The following is an 18,878-nucleotide window of genomic DNA, read 5'->3' on the forward strand; positions in this document are numbered from 1 at the left end:
TCTCACACAAAGGCCTGATTGACGGGGAAGACTGTCAAAGTGGCCATTGGGTTTTTGTTTTCCTCCCTTAGGCGTTAAGGAGGGGAGCCACAGACTGTATAAATATGGTCATATCCACCCATTGGTTTCTCGAATGCGTAAATGAAGCCTCTAGCTGGAGATATGGCTTCCGCCATGATGTTTTACTGGAGCGACCATATTTGGACGAGAGGGTGGAGCAAGAGAGGAGGGAGGGATTGGAGTTAACTTCAGTGACTGTTGACGTCTAGCAGAAGGCCAGCAGTATCCACCTGTCAATCAAGTGACCCCACCCCTATAATTTAAGGCTAAATATAATTAAAAAGGGTCAGTGATAGAAAAAAATGAACCCTTCTACAGTTATCTTTAGTACAATTAGCTATTTATAAGAAAAACAGGCTGTAAACATGTTTATTTCTGCTGTCAAAATTGGCATTTTCCCATCTGCTGCAATGTTACTCACTTTTTTTTCATTTTTTAGCACTAAAAATTGTAGTTTGGTTTAAAACAAGTTTTTTTTAAGTCAAAGAACGCCTCTGGGCTTCCTCACCTACATGACGTAAGAACATTATAATGTAACTTCAAAAGTATTTTTAGACCTTTTGATTCATAGCAGACTCTTTTTTTAACCCATCCAACAGCCACCACTAACAGACATCTGGCTCTTTATCTTATGTCACCAGACTTTCTGCACTGACCCCACCATAATGACTCTAACCACTAGGGGTAGCAGCCTAATTACACATGTAAATATGGGTGCTATTAAACTGTCACACAGCCTACACAGTTATATTTTTGGTGAGAATTGTCTCAAGGCTTCAGTAAACAGAGCCTTTGTTAATGTTAGTGACACCTGTGCTTTATGTTACTGTGCACCAACAACACTTACACATTTTTGAAAACAATTCAAAAACGTGATATTATAATTTCATGTTTCTTTAACACTAAGTCAGACTGCCATTTCTTCTTCAGGTGACAGAGAAGCTAACATAAAGAAGTTATATTTTGTCACGATGTGTGTCTGCTTCTTTGTGTACGTCTCACAGCCATGTTTGCTCCCAAGCTGTGTCAAATCAAAGTGAAGCTGAGATAAACAGCACCGAGTTCACAATAAACTCAGCTCCGAGGTTGTCAAATACTGTTAGAACTCCATAAGAAGCTTTTCCATGCCTTCTTGTAATGCAAACAGCTGGAATAAACAGCTTGTAATCTGTTTAAAAAATCTGTCGCTCATCCCTGAGGGTTCAGCTCAGCCTGTCAGCACGACTAAGTGTTTCTAAGAAACAGTTTGCTGTGGCAGCCGTGTGCGCTCTCATTGCAACACTGCTTGTTAGCGATTGTTTGATTGCATGTGTAAATACTCTTTTGATTATGTGTCCCTATGCACAATCAAAAAGCTGCACTACATATTATTAAAAATGGTGCCATTGCAGAAGCTGAAACAGGTAGAGGCTCATATGGAGAACAGAGTTAGGTCCTTTCAGGTTGTTGGAAGACACCTCAAAAAGTGAAACGTATGAGATTCTGAATGTCTCCAGCTTGCATATGCGGCTGCTCCAAGAGAACATTGAAATGATAGTGAGGTTTGGTTGGCTGAGCAGAGTAAAATGGGAATAAAACAAAGAGACAAAAATGACATTTACTGACTTTTTTAAAATGCTAAAGATGACATCAAGTCTAAATGCCAGACGAAGTAATTTCCAAGACCACTGACTCTGCTGTTTTGCAAAACGGGGAGGGGCGAGGCTGCCGTCTTCTGTGACTTATTTATTACACAGTTAGGGTGACAGATAATGTTAATAGAGTCAGAGAGGCAGTAAAATGACCAAAGTACCTGGCATTATTGTCTTTAGATCCAGACCATTTATTTAATCTTTGGGGATAAAAGACTTTTGTTACCACAGTCTCTTCACTATTTTCATACTATTGGTTTATTGTAATTAGGGATGGGTATGTTTAGGATTTTATCTATACTTATTGATACTCTTATCAATACTACTCTCCATTATTTGGTGCAAAAAATAAAGATGTCTTTCTGAGGGTGTCTGATAATGTACCTCTTGAAGGGGGTTGAGGGCTGTGGTCATCTTCCTACAGTACCAACAGTTAGCATTCACAGTAAATGCAGTAACTGTAACAATCATAAGCAATACAAAAATAGTTTTCTGGCTGTCATGGCAACTCAAAATTCACACTCTATCAGTTACTAGCATACCTAAACCAACTGGACTCCACTGTAGTGAATTAAGTCTTTTACAGTAACCATGGTGACATTCTGCGGTTTGTTCCTGTGTCATTTTCCCTCATGTAGTGATGGAGGACGGGTTTAACTCGGGTGTCTGACTTCTGCTTAAGTTACCCACAGCAGATGAAGCTGGGTTTGCTGTTTGACTGACGCCGTCTATGGATAAAATTGGAATATAACTTAAAGTGCTAATAACCGAAGCTAGCTAACAACAGTGACTGAATAACTCCAGGCTTATTTATAAGAAACATGCCTTTTAACAGCATTTTTAGTTTGGCTAATCCCATCTCCAGCATTGCCACCAGGGCCACAGGGACTCGGAGGCTGCACTGAGGATGTACTAGCAGTAAGGCTAGCAACAGCATTAGCATAAGCTGCTTTGCTAAAGCAGCCAAACGCGCTGCACTGCTGTAGATTTATAGAATGCTAAACTTGTGTTTTGTGAGGTTGCTGTTGTTACCCTCTTAAGATGCAACTTCCTTTTTATATAAATTGCACAAAGATGCACCAGAGTTAAATTTGGTAAAGTGATCTATCAAAAGATCAATCTTATCTTTGCTCTGTCCGCCATGTAGACCTACGAGACTTTCTCCAGGATGCGACCACAATAATGCAAGGTCATCACTAGGGGACGGATGCCAGCTCCATTAGAATGAAACGACTGAATGAAAACAACATTAACTAAGGCGTTATGTTACCGATAGGAGCACCCTTTGTCCATCTGCTTATACTGTAGGTACTTTTGGTACTGACCAATCACATACCGGTACTAAAAAATACCAGTTCTCAATACCCATCCCTAATTATTATGTACTGTGAGCTGTGTACAGATGATTTATTTGTTTGGACTTGCAAGTCTTCAAACTGCAATGACTGACCATCTCTGTTTTATACGCCAAACATGCAGTAGCTGAAAGTTATCCGTGTTTGCACACACACATGCACAGGTGCATAAGTGTAAGTACACAAAATATGAATGCTACATGTGAGATGAAGCCATGCGAGGCAAACATACAGAAAAAGTACATGTTAAAGTGCAGTTCAAGCTGCATAGGGTGCTTCCTTCAGCAGCGATGAGTATCCAAGCTACACCTTTAGAAAACTGACCTCAAGGTTGAAGCTACAATACATCAGCTCATTATAGGAGACAGGTGGTACGGTCCAAGGTGGTGTTTAATATGGACATCATTATTCTCTACCTTCCTCTGCCTCCAGGCTCAGCCCTTTGATAGAATGTGAAATTACATGCGAAAGCCTTCTTAATCACATATTAAACAGTTCTGCTCTTGAACCTGTCAGTGAGCAAAGAATACCTCAATCTGTGTGTAATTATTTCTGTTCGCTGCCCAGCCGACAAAGTCACAACTATTAAGAAGAAGCCTACCACCTAATTATCTCTGTCTGATACATTAAACATTATACTCACCTCTACCACTCCACCTGTTACATTACCTCTGTCTTTGACCTTTGACCTCTGAACCTTTGCATGTGACAGCCTTTGCCTGGTCCGCCCTTACCACCATGCTCAGTCCCCCCCTCCACCCCTCTGTGTGTTGCACCCTCCCCAAAGGTTGGTGATCAGATCCTGGAGGTCAACGGTCGCAGCTTCCTGAGTATCCCTCACGATGAGGCCGTCAGGGTCCTGAAGTCGTCGCGGCATCTGATGATGACGGTGAAAGACGTGGGCCGCCTACCGCACGCCAGGACTGTGGTGGGTGAGACAAAGTGGATTGCCAGCTCGCAGATCGCTGAGAGCTCCGCCAACAGCAGCGTGGCAAGGTGAGTTTTGGTGTGGTCATAAGGACCTGTGTCCACTAACAGCGTTTTTTGCACTGGCAGCTCCCACAACCTTATATTTCAGAGCACTTCTCACCAGTGCTTACTGTTGCTAGGTTAGGAAAGTTGTGTGGTGGCACTTCTGCTCCCCTTGCTAATGACCGTTAAGTCTGTTTGAAATTTTTATTCAAGGAAATTTTACATAGAAAACAAAAACAATGGAAATGAATCGTGTCCTGGCGTTAGCAGCAGCTATACTTGGAAATTAACTCTAAAAAAATGAATTATGAATGAATTATTATGGATTAGTTTCTCCTCCGCCATTGTTGTTGCCAAACTTGACTCAGTGAGGGAGAAGTGACATTGACGAGCACGGCGGTGTTCAAAAATTTGCGGCAAGGACGCTGAGCGCTGAAAACGCTGAACTGCATTAGTTTTGTGTAGAAAATTGACGATAGGTGACACAGGCCCTAAATATCCATACAGAGTACTGTTACTCCAACTTGCTAATGTTAATACCACATTTTCAAATACAAAATAAGGTTAGTAAATACAGGCCCAATAGGCTGAAAACACCCTTTAGCACATGACGTGCACTGGAGTCAACAGATGTATTTTCAGTCCCAGAAATAAATGAAGAAGAAAATATAGTAAAAAATGGATTCAAGTATTTTTCACATCTTATTTAGAAAAAGTATCCTTTAAAAGTATCTTTTCTACCTTCTGGTTTTCTCAGACTAAAAGGGTTTCAAGGTTTTCTCCTGTGGTTCTTGTTGCATCTTCTTTTCTTGTCTCCGTTTTGAATTTAGGATGTTATTTCTGAGATAAAAATTTTATTATAAAATGTAATATCTTTATGGGCCATTACAACTTCATCAATCAATTCAATCATTAAAAATAGCTTCCAAATATCTGTCTGCCGGAGTGGACGCTATGCATAAAAGAGCCCGATTTCTGCTCACGAATAATCAAACATTCTCCAGTATCAACAGCAAAGTATGACATCACATTTTATGAACAGTGTCTTTTGGCTGCAGAAATCCTGTTTAACCGCCAAAATCCCAGAACACTTTGCAGGAAGACAGACGATTTTATCCTTTGATATCTTTTAAACCCATATCAAAAGTTAAACGATACTAGCCTTGGTTCTGAAAGCTGCCACAAAAATGAAGCATGCTGCATGAGAGGAGCACAGCAAGAAAAAGACTTTGAGTGATAATGAAGAGAAAAAGGAGAACAAAATCCTCTCCTCCTGAGACTTAAGTAGATGCCAAAGTCTTCAACATAATGTGATCAGACATCCGTCTATCAGAAGGCAGAGCTCTAATTCACTCCTTTTAACAGAGAGAAAAATGAAGCGTGCAGTTCTGTTGGCAAAATGCCAAATACCCTGTCAAAATGCCACACCTTAGCAACTCCTCTGCAGCTCATGACCTGGACTAAATGTGATCCCCAACATCCAAATTACAGTCTGATGTAAATGCCAGAACAATTTTCAACTCAATAACACAACCTGTCAGAGCGACAACAGAAGTTGTAAAGCCTCTCTGGTTCTTCAAAACAAACCGGCATATTAAAGGTATCTACTTTTAAAGTGAAACTGAGTTTCTGTTGTGAGATGTTCCTCATTGTTATTCCAGTCGTCCTGTGAGAGACTGTAAGAGAACTTTGTAGAAGATAGTTGCTTTTTATGTAATTATTTAAATTATAAGTCAAAACTGAAACAACAAGTATATTTTGCTTCATTTGGGACTGTAACTCCTAATTCCAATACATTTGCAATAATGTAATAAATATACTTAAATAATTTCCAAAGAGGATTGCATTTAAAATTCAAATTTTAAATCATCTAAAAAGTAAAAATTGGAATATGTGCCAGGAGGCAGGTAAACAACTCAAAGACGAAATGGTGCAAAAATCAGTCATTCATTCATTCATTCAACCTTTATTTCAAGCTCCAGGAATCATTGAGGGCATGCCCTCATTTCCAACGATGTCCAGAATACAACAAAACAAAATCAATATGCACAAATAGAAATCAATACAAAAAGAATGGCAACAACGTGATTAAAAACAATTACATAAAAAGGCAGAGTAGTTTGTTATCATCATTTTAAATTGACCCACATTTACAGATGTGTGAAGTTTTAATGTATATTGCAAAGTGTTCCATGTAGGGATGGGTACTAAAACCCGGTATTAAACGGGCCCTGGGGCTGAATTGTGAAATACCACAGTATTGATAAACTTCTGACGTTATCGCTTCTGCTTTCGGTACTGGAGAAATAATGAAAATAGATTTCCTGTTTATTATTGCCACAAAAACGTTATCTTGCAAATGTAATCTCACCAACCGTCTCTAATTTGCAATAAGATTAAACATTTTTCTATATTTCCAATCCAGAAAAGAGATCCCTCTCACGAAACCTGTGTGCCTTTGAGGGGCGGGGGCAGCTCTCTCCCGCACTACAGCGCGCACACATACACACGCGAGCGCACACACACACAAGAAGAAATCCTACTTGTTGCGATGGTGGAGAGAAATAAACGTTCTAAAGTGTGGTTACACTTCACCAGAGTCCATGCGGACAATGCTCGTTGCCACAAGTGCAACAACACTTTTGCTTGAAGGGCGGAAACACGAGCCATCTGTCCACACAGTTGTCTGAAGTGCCTCATACACAGGGAGACATGCGCCACACGTGACGAACAGGTTTAATTGATAAGCCCCGCCCACTACCAGCCAGCCAAATTTGTTTTATATTCCATCATCACAACACTGAAGTATATAATAGTGATCTGTTCTAAACATTGCTGTTTCTTTTGCTGTGAATAATTGTTAATTTTACATTTCAGAAAATAATTTTCTCTTCAAAAATAACAAAAAGAACCGATAAGACCGCCATTAAAGTACCACATCGTTAAGCAGTATCGATAAGAGTAGTAATACCGTTAAAATCGTACCCATACCTAGATCCATGTGAACGCAGCAGAGAAGCTATAAGCAGTTTTTCCAAATACAGTGTTTGCCTGTGGGACTTCGAGCATCAGCCAATTGTGTTGAGTATTGACTGAGACCCGTTTAGTAAGGAGGTGAGATATGGTGGCATGCTGCCAATTAAAGCTTTATAAATAAATAACCAATGTCTGTCACGTCTTACTGTTAGAGGTGCCCAACCAACCTTTTCATATAAGATGCAGTGATGAGTGGAGTAACGGTCACCAGTAATGAATGTGAGGGCAGAGTGATAAGGTGTAAGAGTGGAGGCAGATAAAAAGACGGCCTCGATGATCCGTTTTCTGCTGAGCATTGGGAAGTTAGCTTTGTTTCTGTAGAGGAATCCATTCTTTTGTATAAGCTTGCCAGCAAGTGTATTAATATGAAATTTGAATGTGAGTTTCTGATCCAACCAGATACCAAGATATTTGTACTCGGATACTCTTTCAATTTTGTGTCCTGTCAGAGTTGTGATATGTAAACCATTGTCTAGAATGGCTCTAGAGAAAAAACATATTTGGTCTTGTTTGCTTTCAGATTAAACAGAGCGTGTTGTAATTGATCAAACACTTGCTGAAGGATTTCAATGGCTGAATGTGTGGCGTTAGCAAAGCAGTATAGAAATGGGTGTTACAATTTGTTATAGCAGATGAAATGTTGTTGGTATAAATTGTAAATAGGAGAGAACATGAATAAATAAATTAAAACTTTGGTTCAAGTTTTTTCAGCTTGTGTTGTTACCATGTTGTACACCTTATGTGTGATTGTTGTGCTGCACACCGTGTTTCATTTTGTACCTCATGTGTAAAGACTGCCAATTATCTGTCAGCACAGAAGGCACAGCCAGGAGGACAAAGTGAAAAATCAGTATGAAGAGAACGAATGGCTGAGTTGGTCTCAGAAGTCAACAGGGCTAATTGAATTTGAATCCAAAAGCAGGGCTCCACACTGAGTTTAATTTGCTGTTGCAGGTGAGACTGCAGTATTTTTCAGGTCTGGGTTCAATTATACATTTTAATTATTTCTAGCCTCTCAGTCAGCGCTTCGCGTTGTCACGTTTACTCATGGATTTTAAGCTTCTTACTTCGCTGGCCCTTGAGGATGTAAAGACTTCTACGAGAGTCGTTTCACTCGGGCGGGAATATGTGGCTGAAAACCTGACACCAGTTCCAAACACTAGCTTTAATGTTTGCAGAGAGAGCGTTGGTGTGCGTTTGTGAGATGCATTTAGACGTCTGTGCTATAAATCTAAAAGAAAAGCCTGACTGGAAGACATGGCCACTTCATGTTTCCTGTAAAACTGTCTCTCGGTGCAGCAGTCTCTGCCATATCTTTAAAGAACATGAGAGCCGTGACGAGAATGTAAAAATCTGTGCAGCTGTGTGTTTATCAGCCTATAATAAATTAGAAATATGTTCAAAGAGATGAAAAGCTGTCAGTCAAGCTATTTCAAATCCTCCTTTCCATTCCTAGCTCCAAAATGGTGTGTGTGTGTGTGTGTGTGTGTGTGTGTGTGTGTGTGTGTGTCCATGTGTGTTAGTGTGTGTGTGCCGTTCACTATTAACTCTTAAATCACTCCTCAAATTTGCTTCCTGAATTCAGTAAAAGCTTATTATGAGGGTCTCCTGTGTGTATACTTGATCTACACACACACACACCCCCACGCACACACACTAGTTTGACTGTATCTATTAGCCAGGGTTATATTTACAAGACCTGGATAAGCCGACGCCGCTCAGTGGCCACTTGTGGTATTGCAGTGGTGGAGGTTTTTTCCTCATTGACCAACATTATAAAAGCTGTCAATGATCACTCTTTCAGTTAAACATTTTTAATCCATTTGCCTTTTGTCTTTTTTCAAACTATCAGGGAGGGCAATTGGAAAATTTGTACGGACCTACACTCTACAAGTGTGTAGTTCTAGCAGGAACACGCAGCCATGGCCAGCAGGAGAAACACTGCTGCACATATTCAGCAGGCCGCATACTCAGGAAGTGAACTGGAAGCTAGAAACTTTTTTGATGTATATGCAAGGTGAAAAATGCTTAGCGGAATGAATAGGTGCCATCTCCGTGTCCCGGATCCAGGTCTGAATAATACTTCCATTATACTGTATGAGGGGGTGTATGTATCAGTGCATGTAAGAGCAGGCTTAAGGTATCTTTCATCAGATTTAATGACCCTTCAGACCTTTATGAGAGTGTTTCTGCAGTTTTGTACTGGTCACATACTCAATCAGTGTGATGGTACAATGCTAAAGTGGGCTTATGAATCCTACATTTTAAATTATTTTCATTATGCTATATTGGCAATTCTTCATCATTTGTCCTTGTATAATAATCATTGCATTGTGAGCAGCACAGCTGTCCCATTAGGTACACCAGGTTGTCATTCAGTTGAGAAATGTACCGCAGGCTGCGGTGTAAGGATCAAACATGCGTGAGACAAGGTCAGAGCTATCAGGATGTGCAGCTGATGAATACAATCCATGTGAATGCTCATTTGTGCACATGTATGTGTGTGTGGGTGTTTGTGTGTGTGTGTGTGTGAAGAGTGTCCCTGTGTGATTAATTTGTTCACTTTATCTGTTTGTCTGCAGCTTCTCGTTGGACAAAGGAGCCTCTGCTGCAGGAAAGGTAAGACTCACAAGAACTCATTTCCCCTTTGTGTGCTTGTGTGTGCGCAGTTATTAATTACAGGACTGTTTGTGTGTTAAGTGTTTCTGTTGAGGCAATATTATCTATCTGTCTGTTAACTTTACCACCGGCCTGGAGAATGGTGTGGAAGAATGAGGATGGATCAGTGGTGTCCCTGATAAGTCTTTAGTCAGTCTGTTGTCATTGATGATAAATGGGAATGATGGCGCTGTACTTGTCGAGTGTCACCTTTTACCTGAAGGATGCACAATTTAATTTGACTAAGAGAAGCTAATGGCTTGTTAACACTCATTTCTTATCAATCAGTCAAACTTTTATTAAATTGTAAAAATTAAAAAATGTGCCTTTTACTTATTTTTTGAATGATGACAGATTTTTACACATTTTTTGTAACACTGATATGATCGGTCAGTGAACCGAAAAAAATGTAATTAAATTCATTTAAGTGATTTGTGCAGAAAAAATGTCCCAACAGGCTTGCCATAGTGTGTTAAATGAATGTTTTAAAGGCTGCTTTTCTTTTCTTTTCAATTGTAAATTTAGACTGTTTTAGTTTTGGAGCGTTGCTGGGACTTAACATGAAGGTGTTGTGTTGGAGATGCCATGATGGGCCACTTTTTTGCAATTCAGAATATTTTATACATAGCAATTAATCAATAACATTGCATTGAATCTTTCTTACTTCTTACTTTGTAACTCCTGACCGAGCTTTCTGCGACAGCTCCTGCAGCAGTCAGAGGTGTTCTACTTCAGTTGTTTTTTCAGAGATGCATGTGTCACAGGTTTTGAGCAGTAGGAGTGCAAGCAGTGATTACGCTGCACTCTTATTCAAAAAGAGGGTAAACCACTTTTGGTTTTACATGATTGTATCCATAGGATCTATTTTATTTATTGTTCCTTATTGATTAAAGCCCGAGCATTAAGATCCAAATTCAAAGTCTCTAAGAATCACCACAACTACATATTTCACTATAGGGCTGCAACTAACGACTATTTCAATAGTCAACTACTGTAGTCAGCGATTATTGAAACGATTAATCGACTAATCAGATGATGAATTGCACACTTACGTAAAGTATTTAGCTATCAGCTTTTTAATGTTGTTGGAGGTTCTTTTTAGTATGTGCGAACTAACAATAAAGACAATAAATATGAGTATCATTCAGAAATATGTCTTTTAATAAACTTTGCTGCTGATTTGGCTCCTGCTGATACAAAAGATGAATAAAAGGAGGAAGAATAAGAGAACAGAAGGAGAGAAAAACATGAAGTGTTTAAGGTGAGGGACTGAAAATGTAAATGAGAGAAAAATCACAGCGTGGCTGTAATGTTGGACTGATAAGTTAATGTTTAAAAGAGACATGCATCTATAGCACTACAGTGTTATGGTAATGTTAATAGCCAATACAACTATGTCTATAGATAGCTAATGTTAACTAGCTGAGAAGCTAATTATCTTATCCGGGCAAGTCTGCATCATCCACAAGTCCTACATGCCTTCTCTTCAAATGCTGGCACATTACTGACGTGTTCCTGTGATAAGCAAGGTCCGCTTTACAGATCTTGCATGCAATCTTTTTCTTCGCAGCGTTGAGAGTGAAATGCTCCCAGAGGATGGTGTTGCATCGGCCTCTGCCATTTTATTATGTTTTGTTTACCTGTCGCTTCCCGGTCGCTGTTTTGCATGTGCATCTCTCAGCAGAGATAGTAAAGATGCGAGATGGCTCACTCCTCAGCAAACTCAGCTCCGGTAAACAATGTTATGTCCGTGCACAGCATGAAAAACGTGCAGATGACGTAACCAACTAATTATCGACTTTCGTTGGCAACAAATTTTGTCATCGATTTTTGACAACAATGTTGACAAATTGTTACATTACAAATTGAAGTACATTATTATGTCTACTCTTATCATGATGGTCCATGGGCAGATGCAGACATAAGATACAATGCTTTTCACAAAATACACATTAACTAGGCAACATAAGAAAACTACTTGAGCTGTAGTTTCATGTAAAACATGCCAGATTTGTTATTATGTAACAATTTTAAAGAGGCACACCAACACCTGCTGTGGTGTGCAGTGAACAGTGTTAGATCTTCTGAATAGTCAGCATTTGCATTGCATGAGCATAATTAAAATTGTATCTTCTCCGTCTCTCACATCATTATAAATGTTCATTCGAGGCTGAAACCAATATTCGTTTTCAAAGTCTTTATCTGCTGATACTGTTGATGTGACAACATTATCATGCAACCTTAGTCTTGGCATTGATAATGCCACCAAAGCAATCAAACACACCCCATCAGCAAAAACTGTCCTTGTATTATGACCCTTTACCATGAAGCTGTCCTTAACTCTCTCCCCGTGCATTGTACCTCCACTGTCATTACTCTTGACTTTGCCTGTGACTTTGCAGAGTAAGAGAGAGAGTGTGTGTGGGGATGGAGAAATAATAAGAGAGGAAAGAGAGGAGAGAGTTTCTAGAGACAGCAGCTGCCGGCAAAGAAGGAAGGGGGCGAGAGAGAGAGAGAGAGACAGAGAGAGAGAGTGAGGGGACGATGGCGAGAGGGAGAGCTCACTTTTCATTATGGAGGCCCTGATGGACAGTCTTCTCCTGACAGGTGGGACGCCATGTATTATACCAACTGTAAGAGGCAAGGGAGAGAGACGACGGATGTGGAAGGTATTTTGAGGAGGAGAGGAACACGTTTCCTGCAGACTTGGGTCCAAAGAGGGTTTAAAAGTAATTTATATCCTTTGTTCTAACCTATTGCTTTAGAGCGCACTTCCAGTGTGCACAGCAGTCGCCATGATTACCTGCCCTTTTTGTCAAAGGTGCCCTTTTCAGACTGAAAAGCTGAGATGTGTAGTACAGGGGGCAGGATATTTGATAGATGTTGCAGTATTTCAGTGACATAATAGCTGCCAAATCCAGCTACTCTGAACCAACAAATCTTCATATACCTCAACAACAATCTAGGTTAAGCCTCCGACCTCTATAGCCTTGTTTATACAGAGAACCAACAATAACAATGAAATCTCTGAAAAGACAACAGAGTCAGAGTCTGTCATTTCTTGTGACAAATAACATACACATCGGGCAGCAGCACTGCTTTCTAAACAATAATATTGGTCTTTTTGGTCGCTGTAGTTTAGCTGCCAACTTCTTCTTCTTCTTGTCCTCCTTCTGCTTCTCTTTCTCCTCTTCCTCCTCATCCTCCTCCTTCGTCTTCTCCTTCGAGTTAACTGCTAACTGCTGCTGGGTTGCACACATAAAACATCCAGCAAATATCACAGCCCTGCCCCATCCTTCCAGCTTCCTACTGCAATACTACGTTTTTACCTTTTATACACATCTTTGACGTATGTTCAACCCAAGTCACGCATCACATATGCATCAATTCACTTCCACTCGTGTCTTTCTCTTGAATTTAAAATGAACATTTTTGGGACTGACAGCATTATGATTTGATAATTTGTGAATAAGAAAGGACAGTCATTGTATGCTCAAATGCAAGAGAAAAACACAAGTGCATGTAATTTAAAAAAGAATTTAAGCCAATAAAAAGATGCTGTCGTTTTGCTGGTAAGGACTGTCTCATTTTATTAACATTAAAATTACACATACTCTTTTGTAAATGTTACCAGTCAAAGCATTGCAGCTCCAAACGCATATAAAAAGTTTGATGTGTGGATGTCACGCCTGTATTACTGGCGGTATTACACACTCTGTGGGGATGTTGTATCTGAAAGCATGTCTGCAGCCTCCACTTGCAGCCTGGGAAATTTATGACCACTTGGTTGCTTTCATCCTCTCCGAGCATTTACAGGGAACTTCCTATCTAGCCTCTTGTCCAGTGAGTTGCAGAGAAATAATTCCTTCTGATGAAAACTGCCAGAACTGTGAGAGGTGCCAAAGGGCAGCTGTTGAGGTGGGACTGGACTAGATACCACTGTTAAAAGTGCTGAATACACTAAAGAGTGTACTGCAAAGAGGGGTCAGAAATGCTGGTTAACCTTTCTCCATTGTCTGTTTGTCTTTGTACAAAACTCAGTATTGTTTTTAAAACTGTTTTTCTACTGAGCCTCATGTGAAAATGCTTTTTGGATTACTCGTTTTGCTTTAGGCCAAAGTTCACTTTGAAATTACACTACAAAGATCCCAAGCTACAGTAGTCTGTAGCTGTGCCCCAATCCAGGCGCTGCAGCCTTCGAAGGAGGCGGTCTACAGAGGATGCGCCATTCATAGCCCCTATAGCAACAGGTCAGCATAACTAACAACATCACATAACTTAACCTATTATTTTAAAGATAATTTGTTTCAAGGCCCCTTTTATTTATTTTTTTAAGTATGTGTAACGTTAATTATTAGATTGAGTTGAAACTCAAACTTTTACATTAAAAGTGTATTCCTCTGCTGCGCAAGAATCCGCCATCTCATTTGAATTGGCACGCAATGAATCTCAGGATATTTTGGGCCGCTAAGGATGCACCTGATGGATCCAAACGCATCTGAAGGAGCCTTCAAATTGGAGCAGCCTTCGATGCACCGTAGTGATGCAATCGGCCTTCAAATAAGGCCTTCGAAGGCTGCAGCCTCTGGATTGGGACACAGCATGTGTGTTACTGACAAAAACAAGGACCTAGAATTTAATAAGGTTTTCCGTAACATTCCCATAGATTTCTGATTTGGCAGAACAAAAAAAACAAAACATGTATTAAAAAACAAGCCATGCATTCTGACGCTGTTTAAGCCCATCCTGATTACCCAGCCGAGGACATGAAGGGGATCAATAACCTTTATATGACGGTGTTTAATCCACTCAGGTTTAAAGGCAAACCCTCAAATAAAAGTGTCATCAGGTGTTAGACATCACACTGACAGTTCATTAAAATCCCTGAAAGAGGAGAGAGCAGACTATTACTGAGACTCAAAGGGAAATCATCATCATCAGTTTCAGGCTTCATATTGGTTAACTGTGCTCGTATTTTATTTCATCTATGAAACATCATGAATATAAAACAGGGTTACCGTACATAATTAATTTCCATCCACTATCGCGCCCCTTAGTTTTATTATTTACAGCAGAGTGGGGCAGTGGGAACTGATGAGTGTTCAGACACTTTAGCAGAGAACAATCACATGAACAATTCAGGCTGTGCTCACAGAGTTTGGACTTACTCGATGTTTTTATTTTGACAGACCTTAAAGTGAACCCCTTCAGCACAATGGTGTCTGCTCTCCTCTCTTTATGTGCAGCAGGGTCTGTATCTCTATCTGTACCTGCTCTTTTTTCCCTCGCTCCACTGTCCTCTACAATCCCTCCATCATCTCCTCATGGTCACTGAAGTGATTCTGATTCTGGCCTGTTATTAAGGTGTCAACACTGATATTGCTGCTCTTGTATCATGCTGTTTGAACCGTGCTGTGTATCCATTCGAACCTCGTGTCCTATACACTGACCTTGATAAAAATACATGTCTCTTTTTGATGAGGTCTTTGATCTCCCAGTCAGAACAATCATAAGCAGTGGGAGTCATTGTATGTGTTTGTGTGTGAATGTGCATCTTAAGGTGCGTATTTTTGCATCCATTTCCATGTGTTTGTCAGTAAGTGGATGCGCGTTTTTGTCATAGACTGTATATAAGAAGTGAACATTGCCACTGTGATGCAAACCACTGACTGTAAGTCTCATGTTTGGTATTTGCCGTTATATCTTTTTTCTCTGGAAGTGACCATATTTATTTATTTAATTTAAACTTTATTTAACCAGGAAAAGCCTCATTGAGCCTAAAAATATCAAATCAAGAGTGTCCTGACCAAGACAGCAGCAGCAGCACAGATAAGTTTCAGACATACAACACATTTACACAAACCAGTTATTCTGTGTCACATAGTGGGAAGTCTTTAATCAAAGCATCTACAGCCTGATGCATTGTCCTCCAACGCCTTCAATCTACTTTAAAAAAGATTAAAGATCGGCTCAGATCAGATCCAAATCCTCCTGCAGCAGATTCCGAGCAGCAGGAGCAGTGTCCCTGAAACCCTTTTTCCCCATTTCAAGACGCACTTCGGGGACAGATTGCAAATCTAAGTCCTGCGACTGGGTCACAGAGCGAAGACTGTAGCTTCCAGCATTTTTCACATTAATAAAGTTACATCCATATTTGGATGTTGGAGAGGGTGGAGACACATTTGAATGCCTCTGTGTTAAATGTGAGGTTGCTGTGGTGCCAACCACAAGGTAGCCCCGGCCCCGAAACACCCTGCTGTATTGTCTGTTTTTTTCTTAATGGGGCTATAATTTACTAAATGAACATCCTGTTGTGTTTAAGCAAGTGATTCTCAAACTGTGGGCGGCATGACAGGGGGGGGCGTCACCGCTCCTGTGTGGTTTTTTTTCGTTTGGAAAATGTAGCAGGCGGAACTATGTTTTGACGGGTGGCACGCTACACAAACACGTTGCTCTGGTGATTTCCATGACAGATTTCACATTCAGACACACACAGAGAAAAAGTCTAGCATTGCCAATGGACAAATATATTACATGGGAGAAAACAAAAACAGCTGACGCGTCAGATACCAGACCGACGTTGGCAGACGTTAACGCTGACGAACCAAAACCAAAATCCAAGAAGTAGAGAAAATATGACGATGCTTATCTTGCTCTTGGATTTACAGCGAATATGGTCGGAGATGAAGAGAGACCTGTCTGTGTTATATGTCTGAAAAGTCTGGCAGCTGCAGCAAAAATCTGTTTTTCTGAGCACAGATTGAACTTTATTGTTATTGGTCTGAAAAGTTTATTGCTCATTTTATTATATTTCTATTTGAAAAAGTCTGATGGAGCAACTGAAAAATATATTTTTTTTTTTTGCACAGCAATTACTCAGTGAAAAGTGAAAAGAATGGTCACGATCTGACTTTCTTTCAATAAAAGTTAAACTTGACCCATTTGAGACAATTTTGTTGGGGCATGGTGGCCTGGACATTTTTCTTCCTCTAAAGGGGGGCATGAAAGTTTGAGAACCACTGGTTTAAGCTATGTTTGCGATCATAAACTCATTATAAAAATTGTACTGAGATACAAATCAAATTGCCATTTTCTTAAAAGCTGACATACTGGTTACCTTATTGCAGGGCTCTCCAGCAGGTAGCTGGATTTTAGTAGCTCGACACGTACAAAAAATCCGACAACAATAAATGCACCTTGAAAGCCTCTTCCCACTTCAATTCAATCACATACACAGATGTCCCACCCCCTCCAAGACAAAACAATAGTATAGGCCTATCAGCTGTAAAAAACGGTGATGCTCCTGGCAAGTTTGTCAACATCTGAACCTAACCAATCACAGCAATGTTGCAGCAACCTCCATCGACAGGTTGGGTCAGTTATGCTGTACACTAGTTGAGCTAAAGTGAGGAGTTCGGTGCTATTAGCCTGTTTAGCCAGATTTATGATGGACAATGAAAGTGGCCATGCCAAGAAAAGGCAGTAAACATACTATTTCCATGGGGAGTGGGAAGTTTTTATTCATGAATGTGAAGGATAAGTGCGTGTGCCTCATCTGTGGTACCAACGTTTCAGTCAACAAAAGAATCAACACGGGGCGGCACCAGCAATTACAGTGATGTAATGTAAGTAGCTCTTGGCCACTTTTATTGAGGCTTTTTGCCTTTATTTGATAGGACAGCTGAAGAGAGACAGGACATGTGGAGAGTAGAGAGTGGGGGATGAGATACACCAAATGATCGGCAGACCGGGAGTCAAGCCTGCGAGCAGTGCATCGAGGACTGTAGCCTCTGTACATGGGGCGCCTGCTCTACTGACTGAGCTAAACCTGCGCCCCGTGAACACACTATTAATTGTATGAAATTATATTCTATACAGGTATAAGTATAGTTTCGGGAATGCTTTTTCCTGATTAACATAAAAATGTCCCAGTGCAGACTGACAGGTACAAGAAATTAACTTTACCGCCTGCAAAGAGCCTTGACCTCAGCTTGAACTTTTGGCTATGTTTTATATTATAGTTTCCAGGTGCTTGAATGTTAAAGCCCCTCCATTACGATCAGAACAGCTCTAAAAATACCTGAGAAAAATACCAAGTGCTCTGTGCTTGCATAAAGGAGCAGGAAATAGAGAAATGAAACCACATTTTTTATTATGAGAGGCACAGTGTACAAGCTTAAAATAGGCCAAGACAGCAAAAGCACATGTAGGTGGACTGGCTGCTGCTCTGTATGCATGAGTCTGTGTGACTCTGTGTGTGTGTGTGTGTGTGTGTGAGAGAGAGACACATACACACAGAGTGAAACAGAGGGAGAGATGGGCCATTAAGAGGGAAAGATATGTAGCAGCAGGGCTTTAGGGCAAGGCAGGGAGGGAGGTGATAATTCACAGTCCTGCTGCTCCTCCATATAAGCCACACAGCCTCTGTTATAGACCCCCCTGCTAACCTCACACTGTGTCAACACGTCCTCAGCATAAATATTAATCTCCCTTTAAATGATCATCTGGTGATTGTGCTGCTTAAACATGCTGAGAGGTTTATGTCCGTCCTCTCGTTTTCTCCATCCTCTGGTCACCTCTCCCTCTGATCCCAGCGGTCACGTCGTCTGTCCTCCCAAACATCCCTCCCCTCCCCTCCGCTCCATATCCATCCTGTAATTGCAGCCCAAAGGCCAAGCAGGCCGATAAGCTAATTAATTAAGGTCACAAGAAACAATTCTCAATCATTAATTCTGCTCTGACCCCATTTGGACCATGATCTAGAACAAATGAATGTTGTTCTGGAGACAGATAAATGTTTTACAGCAAATAACAAGCCTAAATATTGCTTTGGTCCCCCAAACCTAATTAGCCTGTGATCACTTTAAATTTAAAAGTACATCAGGATTTTAGTGGGCTGAGAAGCCAAAGACATGATTATAGATCAATTATCATGTATTATTTTAAACATAGCCATGTAATTATAGATATATACTCACAATGATAACTCGAGCATCCAGCCAAAAATGGCTCCTTTGCTGGCGGGTACACCCTGGACTGATCGCCAGTCAATCATAGGGTTGACATAGGTAGAGACAGACAACCTCTTACACCTACGAGCAATTTGGAGTCACCAGTTAACGAGCATGTCTTAGGACCATGGGAGGAAGCCGGAGTGGGTTCCCTC

At 40.5% G+C, this 18,878-nt stretch overlaps 1 protein-coding gene across 1 annotated transcript in view; it reads left to right on the forward strand.

The window, feature by feature from the left end:
* The window catches only part of whrna (whirlin a), a 184,660-nt gene that overhangs the window by 135,523 nt on the left and 30,259 nt on the right, over positions 1 to 18,878 (forward strand). The window contains exons 4-5 of the mRNA XM_069677279.1: positions 3,759 to 4,042; positions 9,637 to 9,673. Coding sequence (XP_069533380.1) covers positions 3,759 to 4,042; positions 9,637 to 9,673 — 321 coding nt within the window. The remainder of the gene's footprint in view (positions 1 to 3,758; positions 4,043 to 9,636; positions 9,674 to 18,878) is intronic.

Source organism: Semicossyphus pulcher, unplaced genomic scaffold (assembly GCF_022749685.1).
Source record: "Semicossyphus pulcher isolate SPU_LCO1_2020_fin unplaced genomic scaffold, fSemPul1.0.p SCAF_28, whole genome shotgun sequence".
Lineage (NCBI taxonomy): Eukaryota > Metazoa > Chordata > Actinopteri > Labriformes > Labridae > Semicossyphus > Semicossyphus pulcher.